The sequence below is a fragment of the Nannobrachium achirus genome (assembly GCF_963921795.1).
Source record: "Nannobrachium achirus genome assembly, chromosome: 14".
NCBI lineage: Eukaryota > Metazoa > Chordata > Actinopteri > Myctophiformes > Myctophidae > Nannobrachium > Nannobrachium achirus.
Window position 1 is genome coordinate 22,054,664 of NC_137821.1, and position 19,155 is coordinate 22,073,818.

Sequence of the window (19,155 nt, forward strand, 5' to 3'; positions counted from 1 at the left end):
GTGTGTGTGTGTGTGTGTGTGTGTGTGTGTGTGTGTGTGTTGCTGTCATATTGTCACAGTCCCAGACGACACACCCCATGGGAAAGACGGGACAACAAGATCAACAGAGAGAGAGGGAGCGATGGGAAGAGAGAAAGAGAGAGAGAGACAGCAAGAGAGGTACAGAGAGGAAGAGAGAGAGAAAGACGAAGACAGATTTGGAGAGAGAGAGATGAAGAGAGAGAGAGAGAGAGAGAGAATGCCACACATGACTTGTTGCACAATGTATGCCTTCAGGCGTTTTTGACAAACTGCTTCATATTAGATTATATTGAGTATAATATTAGATTATGCAGTAGCAGTATAATATAAACATCTAACCCCCGGGTTATTTTTTATTTTTTTTACTTCCTCAAAAGAGTGGAGGCTTTGCTTGGGAGATTCTTGGGAGGTTTTTGTGCCCAGACCTCGGGTTGGAAACCACTGTATGAGATTATCATCATCACTGTCTGACATTATTATCATCACTTGTACGTCCAATACGTATTGAATATTATTGAATTTTTAAAAATTAGTGAAAATAGCCGATCTACAAGCGTGTACTGTAGATCTATTTTCACTACTTTTTCAGTACTTATAATGCACAACATCTACTCACTCCCATCCCTCCACAATGACGACCTTAGGCCCAGGTTCAGCAAAAAAAGGTACTCCTTTCACAGTGGTGTCACTGCTCACATTTACCTCAGTGTATGTACTGTAGTGTGCGTGTCTGTGTGCATTTCCATGCAAATTTACTTGAGTAAAAGTACAAAAGTAGAAAGTACTCATAAACATCGCATGTGTATACAGCGTTGACAGAGAATTCATAGCACCGGTGTGTATCGTCCCAGGATAAGCATGTCTAAGTCCGTCTATCAGGCTGCTGTAGCCGGCTGTCTGTCCTGTCGGCTACATGAGTGTATCACTGCCGGTCGCCGGTTCTAGCCAGAGCGCTGTGGCGATATTTAAAAAAAAACAGTGGTGAAATAACAATGGCCGCCGTTCGGCTTCGTTCGTTTCCATTCAGAATCCCGGCTTCATTTGTTTCCATTCGGAAGCCATTGGCACTGGCCAATACAAACTAATACGTGAGTGCGCCTCCGGTACCTATGGTGAGCATTTTCGAACGCACCTTTGGTGACTAGAAATCGGTCTGTTCATAAAATCAGGTTTAGCAACCTGATTAAAAATGAAAAAAGGTTGAAATATGGAGATACAAGGTTTCTGTCCGTCAGCAGTGTTATATTAGATGTAACAGTTAACTACATGGCTAACCCCAAGGATGGTTCATACAGAGGAAGGCCTGCGGGCCCAAACGACTGTTTGATCTGCTGCTGGAGATGAACCTGTATTAAACAAGAATCCTAAATGGACCTGAGTGAGTGCTGCTATTCCTTTCTATAAAGACTTTCTGCCAGAACCGTGCACCCGATATACAATTATTGTGAACTACTCGTTGCTGAGTGCTGCTCTCTCGCTCTCTTTCAAGTAACCCCAAGGTCGACCACTAAGCTCACAACCTGTGTTACTTTATTGAATGGCATAATTCGTAAAACATTGTTTGTTTGTTTTTTTGAAAAACCTTGTGGACACCAAGGTTAAAAATCAAGACTGACAAATAAGGTCACAGCAGGACACAGAGAGAGGGGAAAGGAGGAAATAATTACACACACACACACACACACACACACACACACACACACACACACACACACACACACACACACACACACACACACACACACACACACACACACACACACACACACACACACACACACACACACACACACACACACACACACAGCACCCCCGCAGTCTGACATCACTCAGCTCAGCACTTGCTCTGGCATCGGTCACAGCTGGATGGTCGCCACGGCAACCCGAAGCAGCCAAAAAACGTGCAGTGGTGTGGGAAATAAGTCAAAAAGGAGAAAAACACAAGGGGCTTTCCTTCAGTTTCTTCTGCACAACTCTGTGTGTGTGTGTGTGTGTGTGTGTGTGTGTGTGTGTGTGTGTGTGTGTGTGTCTGTGTGTGTGTGAGAGAGAGAGAGAGAGAGAGACACAGAAAGCACCGGGCCTCGGGCCAAGACAGGAAGTTGTTAAAATGTTTCTTCTTCTTCTCCTGCACTGGATCTTTCACCTGACCAAATACCTACTTTTCACTCTCTCTCTCTCTCCCCCATTCTGTCTCCGCCAGGTCAGACAGCCAAAGGCTGGAGACTAGGGGCTCTATTTTCGTCCATGCCTTAAGCTGGTTGCACACAGCTGCGTTTTTCGTTGCGAAATGCATTTTTCAGGGCACGGAGACGGAGAGAGAGAGAGAGCAAGGGACCCAGTGGTCCGAAAATAAATACGAAACGGGCGGCAGTGTGCAAACGTGACTGACATAACGTGAGGTTGATTTCTATAGGAGCGAATTTCGAAATTCGCTCCTATATTCGGACAAAAAAACGCAACAACGACCTTTACCCCTTATCCCTAAACCTTTTTGCCACTTTTTACTATTTTGAAAAACATATTGAATATTTCAAATAGCTGATCTACGGCTATTTTAAGTATTTTAAAATGTAATTCAAAATAGTAAAAAAAAAAAAAAAAGCAAAGGAGTTTAGAGATAAGGGTATGGTATGGACAAAAATATAGCTGTATGTTTCACTCCTATCCACAACTTTCCAACATCCCATCATGCATTGTGCAGAATGTGCAGGCAGCTTCCGGCGCCGCAGCAGAGAGTGATCTACAGGCTCACAAAGGTTGCATCTGCGACGCGACATGAGCTTGTATGTCTGCTGTTAACCAGACATGTCCCGCAAATAATGCAACAGTAAATTCTCGCGGAAACAGGTGGATATTTCTGTGTCCGTCTGTGAACAGATGTCCAGCACCGCTGGACAGATCGGCGTTGAACTCTGTACACACACTACCAGTGTATGGCGCTGTAACAGGCAAATTATATCCAAAATGGAGTCGTTTTTTTTCTTCACAATCCATTCCAGTTAGCTACGACCAAATTCCTGTGAGCTTGTAGAACTGTATTTTCGGTGCGAGACACTGACAGGCGTAACTCTAACCCTAACTCCTAAACGTAACCTCTAATCTAATAACAACTGTCCTCACGATGATCCTATGACTATTATTGTGAAGACATTTGGCCATCACAAGTATACAACTTACAAGTGCGCGCGCGCACACACACACACACACACACACACACACACACACACACACACACACACACACACACACACACACACACACACACACACACACACACACACACACACACACACACACACACAGTCTCTCTGTGTGCAAAGAGAGATGAGGGAAGAGGAAAAGAGAGAGTGAAGGAAGAGGGAAAGAGAGGATAGAGGAAGTGGACGTGTGATGTGTCCACTGACCTCAGGTCAGCAGCAGCAGCTCCCACAAGTAGAGAACGTCTAAATGACAGGAAGCTCAATGTGCGTGTGTGTGTGTGTGTGTGTGTGTGTGTGTGTGTGTGTGTGTGTGTGTGTGTGTGTGTGTGTGTGTGTGTGTGTGTGTGCGCGCGCGCGTATGTTTAAATTACTACACTTGTGAGGGCCAAATGAATAGTAGAATTTGAGAAAGCGAAATGGTTGTTTTATGATTACAAATGGTTTTTTTTTGTTTTGTTTTTTTGCGGTGCTCCAAACTTTGGACAAATAGGTGTTTTAGTCTGGCCTACATCTTGGCACAAAGCGCCCAAAGTTTGTTGTAGCCCAGGGTCACATTGGCCAAGCTTCGTGGGACGCTTAATGAAATGAACTGATAAATAGCACCGCTCACTTCACCCTAAGTGTGATTTTTTAAGTTAGGTTTACATTTAGGATATCATTCAGGCTGGTTATGACCAGGCATTTAGAGGTTAGCGTTACAGTAGGTGTTCCCTACTTTACACTACTTTAGTGTGGCAATGTCGCACACAGAATAATTATTGATCTACAAGCTTGTATATTTCATATTTTTCAGCTATTTTCAAAGCATTCCTAAAATGTAGTGTACCTCCCTGTATGTCCTCCCAAGTGCACTGTTACAAATGTGTGTGTGTGTGTGCGTGTGTGCGTGCGTGCGTGCGTGCGTGCGTGCGTGCGCGTGTAGGCTTGAAGAGGACAACATTCTCAAGTTCACGTTTCATCTGATACACAAGCAAGTTCCAGTGGAAAGATCATCAACACACTCACACAGAATGTAAACACATACAGTAGTATACACACACAGGAACACAATCTCTGATTCCATGTGTCTCTCTCACACACACACACACACACACACACACACACACACACACACACACACACACACACACACACCCCCACACACACACCCCCACACACACCCCCACACACACACACACACACACACACACACACACACACACACACACACACACACACACACACACACACACACACACACACACACACACACACACACACACACAGAAAGAGCAATGTAACATCCTCTACTGGAGTGTCCGAGTAAAGCCAGATATGTATTCCATCTACTGTAGCCCAGTGGTTCCCAAACTGGGAGTCGGGGCACCAAGATTCAAGGAGACAATTTTACATGTGTGCCTTTGGCCAGTTGTGGGCAGGTTCACCTTGAGGGGAGGGGTACCACCATAATCAGCAGGTAAAGTGATAAGGGTCACAGGTGTGACATGCCAGTTAATGAATGTTATGAGCACGCAGGGGGAGCAGCTTTTAACATTCTCTTTTATTTGCATCAACAAAACTTTACTGTGATTCATGTTAAACAAAATAAATAGGAACCTCCCCCAACAGCAGTTTCAGTTTGGACATTCGGGACCCTATTTTTGTCCATGCTAAACCCTTAACCCCTAAACTACTTTGCCTTTTTTTTTACTATTTTGAAAAAACATTTTAAAATACTTCAAATAGCCAATCTACATTGACATGTTGTGAGCTTGTAGATCAGCTATTTTAACTATTTAAAAATGTTTTTCAAAATAGTAAAAAAAGGCAAAGAAGTTTAGGGGGTTAGGGTTTAGCATGGACGAAAATAGGGCCCACTGTCATTTAACACGTCAAAAACGGTTTACCTGTGCCCAGCCGAGTGGCTAAATGTTTGTTCAAGATAGATCTGTGTGGAGTTTGCACGTTCTCCCAAGGGTAGATTCCCTCACAAAAAACATACAGTAATTATGTTCTCTATACTGCCTTCCCCTGGTTACCCGGGGTGCCTGATGATGGAGAGGAAAGGAACTGGTTGGAATAACATGTTCCTTCCACACGATACGTCCTATCGGGGAAACCCCCCCCCTGTCAGGTAATAAGAAGCGACCTGCTCACTCCTCATGCATTGAAGGAACCATGAGCTCAGTTCGGGGTTCTCCCCAGGTTGGCAGAGGGAGAGCAGCGCCCAGGATTACAGCTTAGGCAATTGGCACTGGGTGAAAAATGTGTTACCAAATCGTGGGATAAAAACAAAACAGATATATCCATCGGACACAATACCTGGCATCAGTTGGGCTCCACGGTAGGCAGTATGTTTCGTATCATGCAATGACGAGGTTGCATGTTACAAAACGATGTGATACATGATTCCTCTGCCTGCAGAGGAGGAAACGTTTAGAAGAATCGTCTTCCATAATTCTGTCCAGGCATCAGTTGAGGGGCGTGTGTGGAGGCCTGGAATACAGCTGGTACAGTCAAGAGACACATACGTTTCTTGTGTGCAATGTCACGTTCTAGCTAAATTGCTGGCACATGTGTTTGAATGGGCCCTTATGCACGTAAGACTGACACACTGTGTCACATGTCAAATAGCGCTTGCGCTATTGTATCGGTCCGGTTTCCCAGACAATTCAGGCAGACAATGGTGGCTGTTGGCATTTACACAGTGGTTCTCAAACTATTACATTTCAAGGACCATCCATAACTCTGAGTACCCAAACGGAACCAAATGGACTTGTATGGGTCCATTTGGTTCTGTTTGTGTACTCTCAGAGTAACAGACCTGTAAGGGTCCATTTAGAACCCCCTCCAGGAACCCCAAGGGTCCCAAGACCCCACTTTACTGTACCTTGGTGAGATTTGAATGTGCAACTATTTCATATGCATGCTTTACATCTTTTTTGTCAAGCATTGTGTTTAGACAGGTTACTGTATACTATGTTATTGTGGTTTATATCGTTACACAGAGACACCTCTTCTACACTACAGTTTACTTTTAATATCCAACAGTCAATAGGGTGAACAATAAATCAATGCCCATTCACTGTTCAGTACTATTAGTCCATTATATTTGTTGTAAACAAAATTAAAAATGAACAGTAAAACAAACACACACACACACGCACGCACGCACGCACGCACGCACGCACCAAATATTACAATTACGTTTGCAGAGAAGGGGGCCGAACGGCAAAGGGTGTTTTTTTCTTTTTTTTTTTAAATCATTGGTGATCATTTTGCTTAATTGCTACATAATTTCAATCTACATAAATGTCTTCTCAAGCGTAGGTGTCCATCACAATGATTAGCATTTGACAAGCACACCTGAGAGCTACAGTACCACTTTACGTATATTGTATATCCGCTAATGGAAGGTCGGACAGATGCATGGAATTGCATAAGATGGGCTTTTAAGACAAGTACACAGATCCTTTCTGAGCAAAACCATCTCTTTTCATGAATGTCGGCTGTTGGCTTCCAAAATTCTACATTCACAGTTATGTCACCTCCACGTCTTTACCTGCCAAACACAAGCTTAAAAGAACTTGCCAATGGCTACTCGCCAAACATGGCTTTTCAAGTAAACAGACCACAGATTTAGCAGGGTTTTAGTTGTGCACGTGTTGTATTCCCCCTCCCCGTCTAACAAACACAGCTAATGCAAAAGTTCCACTTTTGAACAGTGTTGCCAGATTTTGCAAGAGAAATAAGCGATCAAGTCTTATAGTCTACACAACAAGCCCAAAAGAAGCGACTAGGCCACAAAACTTTAAACCTATATTATACATATATAATATTTACTAGTAAGATGCCTCATCTGGCCAGTTACTGTATATCGGACCAGTTACCCATATATGGAGACCCCTGGTACCCATATACGGAGATCCATGTACTGTATAGGAGATATGCTGTGAGAGCCCAAACATGCTTACTCAGTTATTCGTTATGTGAAAGTCCTATGATGTCTATTACATCTGACATCATACCATTTTATGCCCATACATGGAGATCCCTGTCTATAGAACCAGCCGTTAGTGTTAGATTTAAGATGTGAGGGCTGCATAGAGGCCTGAACCTCTAACTGTTAGTATATTAAAATTGCCTTGTGGGTGGACACTGGACAGTCCATATGTGGGCATGTTATGTTGGTGACACCCACTGTCACCAACATAACATGCCCATATATGGAGAGTCCACTTTAAACTAGATTTGAGCCTGACAATCTATTACAAAAAAGGTCCATCACAAAATGATAAATTATTTGGGGTAAAAACTCCTTTTGCAAAGCAACTGAAAGCATTTCTGACTTTTAAGCCATCAGAGGGTACAAGAATAGGCTGGGAAACAAACTCATCTGGGACGCACTTAGTTTGTTACACTCTGCAAAGTGTACTATGGTTTCCAGCACCTGACTTCTACCATTACACGATGACCACATAGAGTACAGTACTGTACGCTAAGTGTCCGTCCCGACTTAGCAGATTTCATCACAAGTCCTTCCCCTAGGGCTGTCACGATATGACATTTTACATGACGATTAATTGTCACTCAAATAATTGGCGATTAACGATTTAATTGTGTTTTTGACGTTGTTAATTACATTTCTGTTTGGCTTTTAGGCTTTGAAGCTGCACATGGCAATCATGACACATAACCTAAATATACAAAAGAATTACTGACATATTTGACAACTTTATACTTAAAAAATAACATTGATAGTGGAAATAGCCGATCTACAAGCTCACAACGCGTCGCGATGCGACGCGTTGTGAGCTTGTAGATCGGCTATTTCCACTATTTTTGACTTTTGTTTTAAACTTATGAACATTTTTCAACATGGAAACGATTATGACGATTATGAAAAATAATCACGATTATGTCAGAAAATCACGATTAGACGATTATGTAATAATTGTGACAGCCCTACCTTCCCCCGTCTCACAGACGTATGTTTCTGTGCTGCTGCACAACCACGGGGAAGGAAATTAATAAGGCATGCTTGAGAACATGAACTTGTCAACAGTGTGCAAGCGTGCGTGCATGTGTGCATGCATGCTTGCGCGTGCAAGTCTGATAAGAGCCGATTCCCACTTTAACACAAACCAGATGTAGAGGCAGGAGAGACAGAGAATACATTGGAGATAGACGGTAGTAAAATAGGAGACAAGACAGCGAGAGGGGTGGATGGAAGTTGAGCGTGGTGTGTAAAAGAGCGATGAAAGAAAGGTGTAAATAAAGAAGAGAAAGCAGAAGGGGAGATCTACTTGAAGGCGGAGAGTTAACAGTGAGTGAGTGAGTGAGTGAGTGAGTGAGTGAGTGAGTGAGTGTGTGTGTGTGTGTGTGTGTGTGTGTGTGTGTGTGTGTGTGTGTGTGTGTGTGTGTGTGTGTGTGTGTGTGTGTGTGTGTGTGTGTGTGTGAGAGAAAGATTCAAAGAGAATGAAACACATCCCTTATTTTACCTGGAGCAACTCACCCACGTGTTGGCCTGGGTGACACGTACAGTATATGCATGTGTGTGTGCGTGCATGTGTGTGTGTGTGTGTGTGTGTGTGTGTGTGTGTGTGTGTGTGTGTGTGGCCTCTGTATGCGTGAACGCTTCAACGCACATTGTTAACACAAAGCTTCATCTTCTTCATGGCGTGTGTGTGTGGGCAGTAGAGTTGCACACTGCTGGCATGTAGTAGGCAGCAAATAATCAATAGAGAGATGGGACAAACATTTCCCACTCATTCTGCTTCTTCAAAATGCTCCATCTTACTGTGTACTTTCTCCTTCAGTTTCCATTAAGACCTGAGGCAAATTCTACAAATGTCTTCTAAATCCTGACAGTTTTCTGAAAAACATTATGTTGCTATAATCAGTGGTTCTCAATCTTTTTCATGTCAAGGATCCCCATAATTGTGGCTACCATCTCAATATATTTTGTTCCGGGCAGGGACCCCAGCAAAGATTTGAGTTAAAATATTAGCTTTAAAAAATTTAAAAGAAATCTATTATAATAAAATACAATAGATTTTTGGGGAAAAGCTATGCGCTTGTCTTCTCTATTTTTGCGCAACACCATTACACGACAAAGTATAAAATATGTATTGAGTGGTTAATCGGACTAATCAATGTAGTCGATTTGTTGATAGATGACGGCGTGTGGATCACTAGCATCCTTTAAAATCGCCCTGAAAAACCACTTACAGGCAGCAGCCGTTCGCAACTGGTAAAAACAAACCTAGCCCAGCCCAGCCCTACCCTCCCCTGCCCTTTCAAACAAACCTAGCCCAGCCCAGCCCTACCCTCCCCTGCCCCTTCTTTGTATATACTTACTGTTTGTATTGACTTGGTGTATTTTGTTCTTTCATTTTTTTTTTTTTTTACTGACTATATCCACTGCATAGTACTGTGTTCTATTCGTCTGTCATTCAATGTTATATGAGATACTTTAATGGTTTCCTGTGGAAATAAGTGTAGTCTTTTCTAGGATCTCCTTTTAGTAGACCTTGTACCAGTGAACTGTACTGTCATGAAACTGTACCCTTTCCTATGCAAACTTCTAATAAAGTCTTCAATCAATCAATCAATCAATCAATCAATCAATCAAACAAACAAACAAAAAAGTGCATCTCGATTACTCAATTAAGGGGAAAAGATATTGGGTAGCTCAAGCTAGCATTACAGCTAGCATTACACTGGACCATATCAGCTTCAGTCAACACAGCAAGGATGCCTACAAACATTGTCAACACAGACCTGCAGCCATCCGTAAACCTAAACACATGCATGTGCAACCACAACCTCTTCTCATGTACTGTAACATCACTGAGCCTGCTCGTTCTGTCTGTCTGTCTATATCTATAAAAGGTATTTATCTAAGCTATCTATTCAAACTGTCTGTCTATTCATTTGTTGTTACGGCATGGCTACATGACATGTCTATAAGTATGCGCCAGAGCGTGTGCTCAGGTGCCGCTTGACACTGCAGTTATGGTTACCGCACTGAGAAGTCAGTCTATATCTATCTACTCTTTTATAAAGGGTTTTTATGTAAGGGATAACGTCTGGCTCAGGCTGATATGTCCGCTGGTAATGACCGCTGAGCCAGACATTATCCCGCTTATTACACTGATACTTAATAAATAAATGTATAATTTGACCAAAAACTAAAAACAAAACAAAGTATTTCCTTGCTTACAATAGTGAAAGTATTCCACAGGTGTTGCTCTGGGTGTCCCCCCAGCCCAACACGTCGCCTTGGAAAACAGAATAATATAAATAGAATCCATTTTCTGATACTGCATCATCTATATTTCTTCTCACTTCAAATATTTTTAAAACACATTCTTGAGAGCAACGTTTAGTTGTAAATGACAATGTGTGTCTGTCTGTCTGTGTGTGTGTGTGTGTGTGTGCCTGTGTGCCTGTGTGTGTGTGTGTGTGTGTGTGTGTGTGTGTGTGTGTGTGTGTGTGTGTGCGCGCGTGTGTGCGTGTGTGCATGTGTGTGTCCGGAGCTAAGCTTGCAAACCACTGGACAGATCAGTGCCCACAATGTTTCTATGCACACCGCCAGTAGGCCAACGTTTTAGTTTTCCCACATGTGTTTCATATCTTCTGAAATGTAACTGCAATTTCATAATGGAAGTCAATGGGGTGCGGATTGGGCTGAAACCATGCCCACTCTGAGAGGTGATGTCATCAACATGACATCATTGATATGCCAAAATAAATGATACAAGCTGGGTTCCTGTGTCTTTATTGTCATTGTGCTTACAACACAATGCATCGCTAGAAAAATACATTTTAGATGCGGAAAATAAAACAAATGGCTCACGTCACAAAGTGATGTGTTGTGAGTTATTTTTAATCTAATTGAACAAGATAGTAACAATAAAGAACACCTTGAACCTATGAAGACATGCCCAGAATAGGGATGTTGTAGGGTTCATGTGTGGTTAAAGTGAACTCATTTAGCCGGCAAACTCATTGGTATTCCCTCCCCAACCTGTGTGATTGTGTGTCACCTTCATCACTGACCCACAAAGCACTCACAATCACACACGTCTCACACACACACACACACACACTAAACAACCTGATCGCCGACCCACTCAGCACTCATAGTCATACGCAAAACATCCAGTCTGGGCCGCGTGCAGTCAGTCCTTGACTCTGTCTGTGATGTGACCCGTGCAATTAAGTGTGGCTGTAAGTGCTGTGTTTTGTATAATTCTGTACCATTACATGGGTCTTACTATGTGTTGTCTTGTGTAAGCAGCACATACTGTGGAATATAATGCCTGCTTCAGGACAAATAAATTATCTACGTATCTGTCTGTCTGTCTGTCTACAGTATATATATCTAACTAAATTACTACCTACCTAAATGGTAAATGGTGCATTTATTTATACAGCACCTTTATCCAAAGTGCTTTACAATGTGCATTACATTCACGCAGAGATGGCGGAGGCAACCATGCAAGGCAACGTTACCTGCACATCGGGAGCAAGTAGTAGGGGTTAAGTGTCTTTCTCAAGAACACTAATCCAGGGGGAGCTGGGGATCAAACCGGAAACCATCTGATTCCCAAGAGGCCACTCTACCTCCTGAGCTACTGCAACCAACCTGTGTGTCTGTGTGTCTGTGTGTCTGTCTGTCTGTCTGTCTGTCTGTCTGTCTGTCTGTCTGTCTGTCTGTCTGTCTGTCTGTCTGTCTGTCTGACTGACTGACTGACTGACCTCCATCCTATGTCTCTTGCATCAATCACTCCATCTCAACAAAGACTACAGATATACAAGTATGTAATCCTGGGTTTTACTAATCCATTTGAACACTTTCAGAGTTAACTTCAAACCCAGCATTTTGCTGTGTTGTGCATCTATGCCAGGCTTGTGCATTCTAACCTACTACGTTTAACAGCAGCACCAACACTGACATGGCATCTCACATCTTGTGTTTTTTGGTTAATGCTTTCAAAAGGTATTTCCAAAAGACAGTGTGGTGGTGCCAGCCAGGGTGACACATTGCCAGGGTATTTCCAAGTGGCACAGAGAACAATTCAGGTTCGGGAGGATATCCGAGGCATAAACAAGGCCTTTCATCTCTCACCTGCTACTGGAGCAGTTGTTCCAACAACAAATGTCATGGTACTTTTGGGAGGAAAATTAGTTTTCTTTGCCATACCAATAAATAGGAAGTTAGGAACTACAATTTATAATCCCTTTCAGGCTATTGATTTAATGCGTATTGCTTATTGACTTATTACATATTTAGCATTCATCTTACTTCAGTTATATTAATATATGACAGTATTCTGATGTGTCTGAATGTAATGTCCTATCAAGGGAAGTAAATGAGTCTGATAATTTCTCTTATGAGTTTAGTACACCCTCAGTGTAGTTATTAAGCAGCGGGCACAAACAGCAAGGTCAAGTAGCTATTCCTCTGTAGGCAAGATGGCAGGTTACAAGGTTTTATGAACGCAAGGAGAATGTTTCTCATCAGGCGGAGTCAGTATTCTGGCTAAGGCAGTGACTATGGCCTCAGCATATAGCAGTGGGCTTTCCATTCTCAGTGGATGAGAATGGAACATATGTTCATGGTCACTGCTCTCAGTCGCTGAGCGTGGAGCAGCACGTTTCCTATAGTCAGGCATAATTGACATTCCATACGCAAGTGCCGAGAACACATCTTTTGGTTAGACAGAGGAATGTCAGTCATCAAAAGTAACATAACAATGTGTGTACATGTATCCTCCTTGTAGAATCTATATTTAAGCTGCCCAACATCCAGATCGGTGGCAAGACCCCTGTTTACTTCCAAGACAACCGCACCCTGTCCACCTTTCCTTCTTCCATCTTCTTCCATCCCTTTCTCCTTTCTATTCTTTACTCTTATTTTCTCATTGTGATTTGTCATCTTTTTGTATTGAAATACATCTTCTAAAATGCATATTAGTATCGACTCTTCATTCTCTCACAGAGGAAGATTTCAATTTCCGCAACAGCCGCCAACGCTTTTGAGATTTTCAACTGTGCCCTGATCCGGAAAAGGCTGGAAATCACCATACAAGATCTTCACATAGTTTAAAATGTATTTTGGAAATGGACAATTTTTTTCACACTCTCCTATCTTTCCTCCTCCATATCATGAGCTCATGAGTTCTGCTTATGCAACCTGCCAACACTGCTGTCCCTGAGGAGAGCGGCTCAACAAAGCAGCCAACATAACCGATTGTTTGTTGCATTGATGTACTATTGACTGCTATTGAACTGTATTTGTGCTGGAAGATACAGTTGCCTTGTTGTCACTGAGTGGAATTCTTTGTGTGAGTGATTGCCTCTGGGTTGCTTGGGCTAGGTGAACTCTGAGAGTGTGCCAATGTAACCAAATGGACCTGTAAGGGTCCATTTGCACTCGCAGAGTTACAAAAGGATGTTTTTTTTTTTACTGTGCATGTACAAACAGAATTAGAATAGAAAGAATCTATTGAGAAATGTATTTCATTGTTCAATGTGCCATGCACACTTCTATTCTTGTCAGCTGTGAATTGAATCTATCTACGTAGATGCCACAGAGAATGACAGATCGAAGCCGTCTTGTAGGAGGAAGGCCACGAGTTCGATTCCCCAGGGTGAAATAACGACCATAGTGTGCCATTTGTCTTACAGAAGGGTCCCTGGACACTAAATCACTTTACTGTGCGTTCATCCTCCCGTATACGAACAATAACAACGCTGATGCCTAAAAATGCAAATCGCAGCAATTCCTTCCCTACAGTAGACAAAAAAGAAGGCTTGTTTACAGCCCAGGCTCTCCGCATGCATGTGTTTGCCATGTGGAGAACAAACTTGGACAGCAAACCAACTCCCAACTGGAAACTTTGCAGCATCTGCTGCATGCTCACAATAAGTCTAGTAGTCTACATTAGATGTTGATGATAACCTACAGGAGCAAGAACTGCACACACAGCACCTTCAAGCACCTTAAGCGCTATAGGACAATTGCCTACACCTGTTCTCTTCTTCATTCTCTTTCTTATATTATTGTTGTCCGTATGCTTGCTTACAATGTCTGAGGAGCCAAGCAAAAAGAAATTACCTCTTATAAAATGGTACATGATGCATTTATATAGTGCCTTTATCCAAGGTGCTTTACAATGATTGTGCATTACATTCACCCAGTCACACATAGGAAACCATGCAAGGCAAGGCACCAACCCTGATCATCGGGAGCAACTAGGGGTTTAGTGTCTTGCTCAAGGACACTTCGACACTAACTTTGGGGGGAGGATTGGGATTGACTTGGGAACCTACCGGTTTGCCTTGAGACAGAAACATTATAATTGGTTGCTGTTAAGTTTGTACTTGTACCGCGTTAAAGTCCAATATCTTAACCACTGATCCAAGGAAGTCTAACATCGTAACCACCAGACCAAAGGGATATCCCTGAGGGCCGGGGGAAAATATTAGACTTTTGAGGCCATCATCAGGCTGTCACTCTTGCATCACCTTGTTTTGTTTAGTTTTGTGTCATTTAGTTTTTATTGCCAGTACAGTCTGTGGATGGAGGAGCATGATGATGTCCCACCGATATTTCACAGCACATAGAGATAACACTATGAGTGAGTGACAAATGGAACCATTCCTGAATCTTGGGAGAGTCACTAAAGTAGGTGTATAGAAGTTAGAAGAACCAAAGTGACATCCTCTCAACTCAAAAAGGAACGCATGACATCCTGAAGTACAGCGAGTTTTGCATTCCACTGTGTCCACACCCACTCACACACACACACACACACACACACACACACACACACACACAAACTCTCGCTCCCTCTCCCAGCTGACAATAATAAACTCTCATCTACTTGGCTGTAGCACACTACGTAGTACGTACTTCACGCCCACAAAACCCCCCAAAAACTTGGAACCAACTAAGCAAAATTACATGGGAACGTGGGAAGCAGAGCGAAGAGGCGTTGGTGAAACAAACACAAACAATGCATGCATGACAATTCAAACGTTAACGTGGTGGCGTTTTTCCTTGAAAAAAAAAACAAACGCCACCACGTTTGAGAGGGGAACATAGAACCTGGGGAACATAGGGTGGACCCCTGTGACTGTGACACCATCTTTCATTGGTGTGTCGCCCAGGTTGTGCCTAAAAATTTAACTTCACAAAAGAACTATGCATTGCCCTAAACCTCACAAACCCTAAACCTGGGCGAAGCACCGGGAAAAGAGACTCTCCCGTGACATTTTTATGGTGACTTCTTTTATCTTACTTCTGGGCGGAGGCGGCTTGCTGACCATCGCGGCGACGTGCCGCTGCAGGCTGACCACCTTGCCGTGGAGCGCGCCGGAGCGGCGGCAGAGGGACGCCAGGTCGCCCTCCAGCTCCTCCAGGATGGAGACCCCCTGGCGGGACAGGTCGGACAGCTGGCGCAGCAGCGACACCAGCGCGAAGCCGCACACGTCCACCAGGTCGCCGAACGACTCCGCCGCCACCGCGGCGCTTTGCTCCGCCACCACCGCCGCTGCTGGGTCGGAACCACCGCCACCACCGACACCGAGCAGCCTCCTGTTGGATCGTTTGCACACATCTTTCGGAAGTATCGTCCGCTTGCAAAACGGCATTTCTTGTTTTAATTTATGTATTAAATTCCACCTCCTCCACCAAGACCCCCCAAAAATTAAAAATTAATAAATATGATTAAAAGAACTCCCGACAAGTCAAGTTATAAACTTATAATCCATTATTCCTTCCCGAAAAGCGCCTGCAGGTCCGCGGCGGGTCCTTTTTTATTATTGTATTATTCCATTTCCCCCAGTAATAAATCCACAACGAGGTAAAGTCTGGTGTTTATGGAGCGACTTGTGTGCGTCGTTGCGCAGCCGTCATTTTGGCGTTTCATATGAGTTTTTTTTTTTGCGAGCTGAAACGTCCACTGCGAGGAGGAGGAGAGGAGAGGAGAGGAGAGGAGGGGGAGAGTCGGAGAGAGTGAATGAGGGGGGAGAAAGAGAGAGAGAAGGAGGAAGCATTATGAACTCCTACTAGCTGTTTAAGAGGCAAAACTAGGCTACAAGAGATAGAGAGAGAGATATGAAAAATGATACTCAGTAAGGGATACCCATTTTATCCAATCAGTAGAAGGAACTCATACAGGATATGCAGGATAAACAGGTGAACTTGAAAGTGATTTATGAAACCAATAAATGAGCAGCCAAAATTGGAACTAGAACACAAGCTCATAAATTATCTTTGTGGGAATTTGTAACCCTGATTGACCTGAACATGCATTTTCTGTTTAGCCTACTGAAGAGCTGGAGAGATGGGAGACCCCTAGCTGTGGCAGTGCCCTTCTAGTGAACTGATACTTTGAGTATCCTCATATATCAGAATTGCCTGGTTAATAAACCAGACCGAACACAACAACACCCCCTGGCGGTAGTGGTGTTGTAGTACGGTCTGGCACCGATCCATTGAGATTCTATTTCCTCAACCAGCTTCAAGGGTTGGCCAATCAGGGTTGTATGCTTGAGGCGTGTGGTTTCTGTAGGCTTGGGGCACGTGGTTTGGGGCAAACCCCAGAAATGAAAACTCTTCCTGAAATCCCAGACTCTCTTCCCAAAACGAAGTGTCTGATAGAGGCTGGCAACGCCAGGCAAATATCAGAATGTATAGTTTTAACTTCTTTAACAACAAACCGTGGGAGATCAAACTTCTCCCACTTCCCAGATTCCCTGCATGACCACATTGACCAGCATGCAGGGCAGTGGAGATATTAAGTTGTGAGCTTCAGTCAGCACTACTTGTCAACCAGGTGTCCACTCTAAACAGAATTACAGTTGGAGAGGACTTTGCAGGTATACCGGTCAGTGTCGTCTGTCTGTCAAGTTTTTTTGCTATGTCACGCATGCGTGCACGCAAACATGCATTTCTCACACACACACACACACACACACACACACACACACACACACACACACACACACGCACACACACACCCACACACACACACACACACACACACACACACACCCACCAATGCCCCTGTGTTCGGGAGATGCTTAGAAGAATAGGATTATATTAAACCAACCAGAATCCCACGCTAGGTCACATATTAATTGAATTGGACTTTGTTTCTTCTCACATGTCTCTCAACAACGACATCTTCAGACATAACATTCAGGGGTGACACTCTCAGGGACCTTACCTCCGAGAGGTCATATAAATAAACCCTTTCATTCTAAAGCTTCAAACAATAGAATCGCTGATCCAGGGGTCCCTTGTCAGTACTTAAATACATTCCACTTCTCCACTGACCATACACTGGAAATGATATATTGAAGGGGGCCTAGCTGGGATGGGTGGCAAGCAGAGCTAATTGCTATACCGACTATTCTGTACGAGAACGGCCTCGAGTTCATACTCCGACTCCAGCCTCTGACATGACCCGTCAAAGGTGATTACTCTACTGCAAATCCAAAAAAAGCTGTTTGAAAGTTGTCTTTATTCCCCCTCCCTGTAGCCGACATTGATAAATACACACTTCCCTATATATTCACCCCCACTAGCCATATCTTAGCCATATACTGACATAAATGATCTATGTATGAAGCTTCAAAAGCATGGGATTAAGTGATTCCAGGATCTGTTGTCAAGTCTGATATGTCTTTCGCTGACTAAAGGCTTGTGGCTGGTGTTGCAGATCCAGGATCTGTTGTCAGGTCTCATATGGTTTTCGCAGACTAAAGGCTTGTGGCTGGTACTGCAGATCCGAGAAGGGAGGCTGTCTGCGGAGACATATTTTGGTTAACCAGGGTTTCAATGTGGAAACTGCTTCTTCCAGCCACAGTGTGACAAGCACGTGGCCAAAGAGAAACAACGGAGTCAAATTGAATATGTCAGCGGATCTCTTTTAAGAAATCAAAGTGGGGCACCCCTCATTATAATGCTGACCTGCGTTAGAATTCAGACAAAAGCTTATGTTTGAACTTTGCAGGCATAACCAACAGCTATATCCACACAGACACATATACACAAGCAAGCATGCACGCACGCACACACACACACACACACACACACACACACACAGGCCCTGCTGGACTTCTTGGAAAAGGGTGGATGCAAGTATGAGGAACCGGGGCGCCGGATAGGGCTGAAAGGTTATAGGAAGATAAATCAGAATCCCTCAGAAATGTCATGTTCATATACCGTATATTATTGTAAGATACACATCATATAAATAGTTGTATATTATATATACGTATATACAGTATATATCCAGGCTAAATAGTTTGAGGTGATATGTTGTCATGGGTCTCTACAGGTCCTCCTGCTACATGCTCCATCTGTGTGGAGTGTGGACTTTATTTCCTCTTGCATCGCAGCTGTATTCCAAGCTGTTCCAATTGCAGACAGAGCTCCTCAACCTGTTTTTCAGGGTCGTCAAAGTGGGTCGCGAAATGTTCTGACAGGGGGACGGATAGACATTAGCAAGTTTAACCACCACAAGTTTAAACAGACCTGATTTGCACTGAACTTGAACTCTTTTTTCCCCCTCTATGCCAATCTCTTATATAATATTTAGCTGCCCGAGGAAGAGTTATTAGACTCCAAATGAGTTGAGTCTGTAAGACTTCAAGCCAATTGTTTGTTCATTTGCCTAAACAAATCACGTTGTGAAATAGCTCTTTGAAGGCATTAAAACTATTTTTTGCATTACACAGCTGTGGTCTCCCTCCTCTATTGTTTGTTGCATTGGATTTTTGCCTCCTTGGGAACCCTAGGACTGGTGACTATTTCCCCCTAGAGAGGGATGCTGGGGTTCAGGCACGTGCACACATTGACATCAAAGGGGGCTTGAGCACCTGCCCTTTTATCCGTCTGTAAAAAGTGCCCTCTCCAGACCATGAGTACCGT

General features: G+C 43.5%; 1 protein-coding gene across 1 annotated transcript in view; it reads right to left on the reverse strand.

The window, feature by feature from the left end:
• Window positions 1-15,866, reverse strand: part of nhsl2 (NHS-like 2) — a gene marked incomplete at both ends in the record, with an annotated part of 231,149 nt that extends 215,283 nt beyond the window's left edge. Inside the window, one exon of the mRNA XM_080741471.1 lies at window positions 15,515-15,866. Coding sequence (XP_080597597.1) covers window positions 15,515-15,866 — 352 coding nt within the window. The remainder of the gene's footprint in view (window positions 1-15,514) is intronic.
• Between the last annotated feature and the right edge of the window lie 3,289 nt (window positions 15,867-19,155).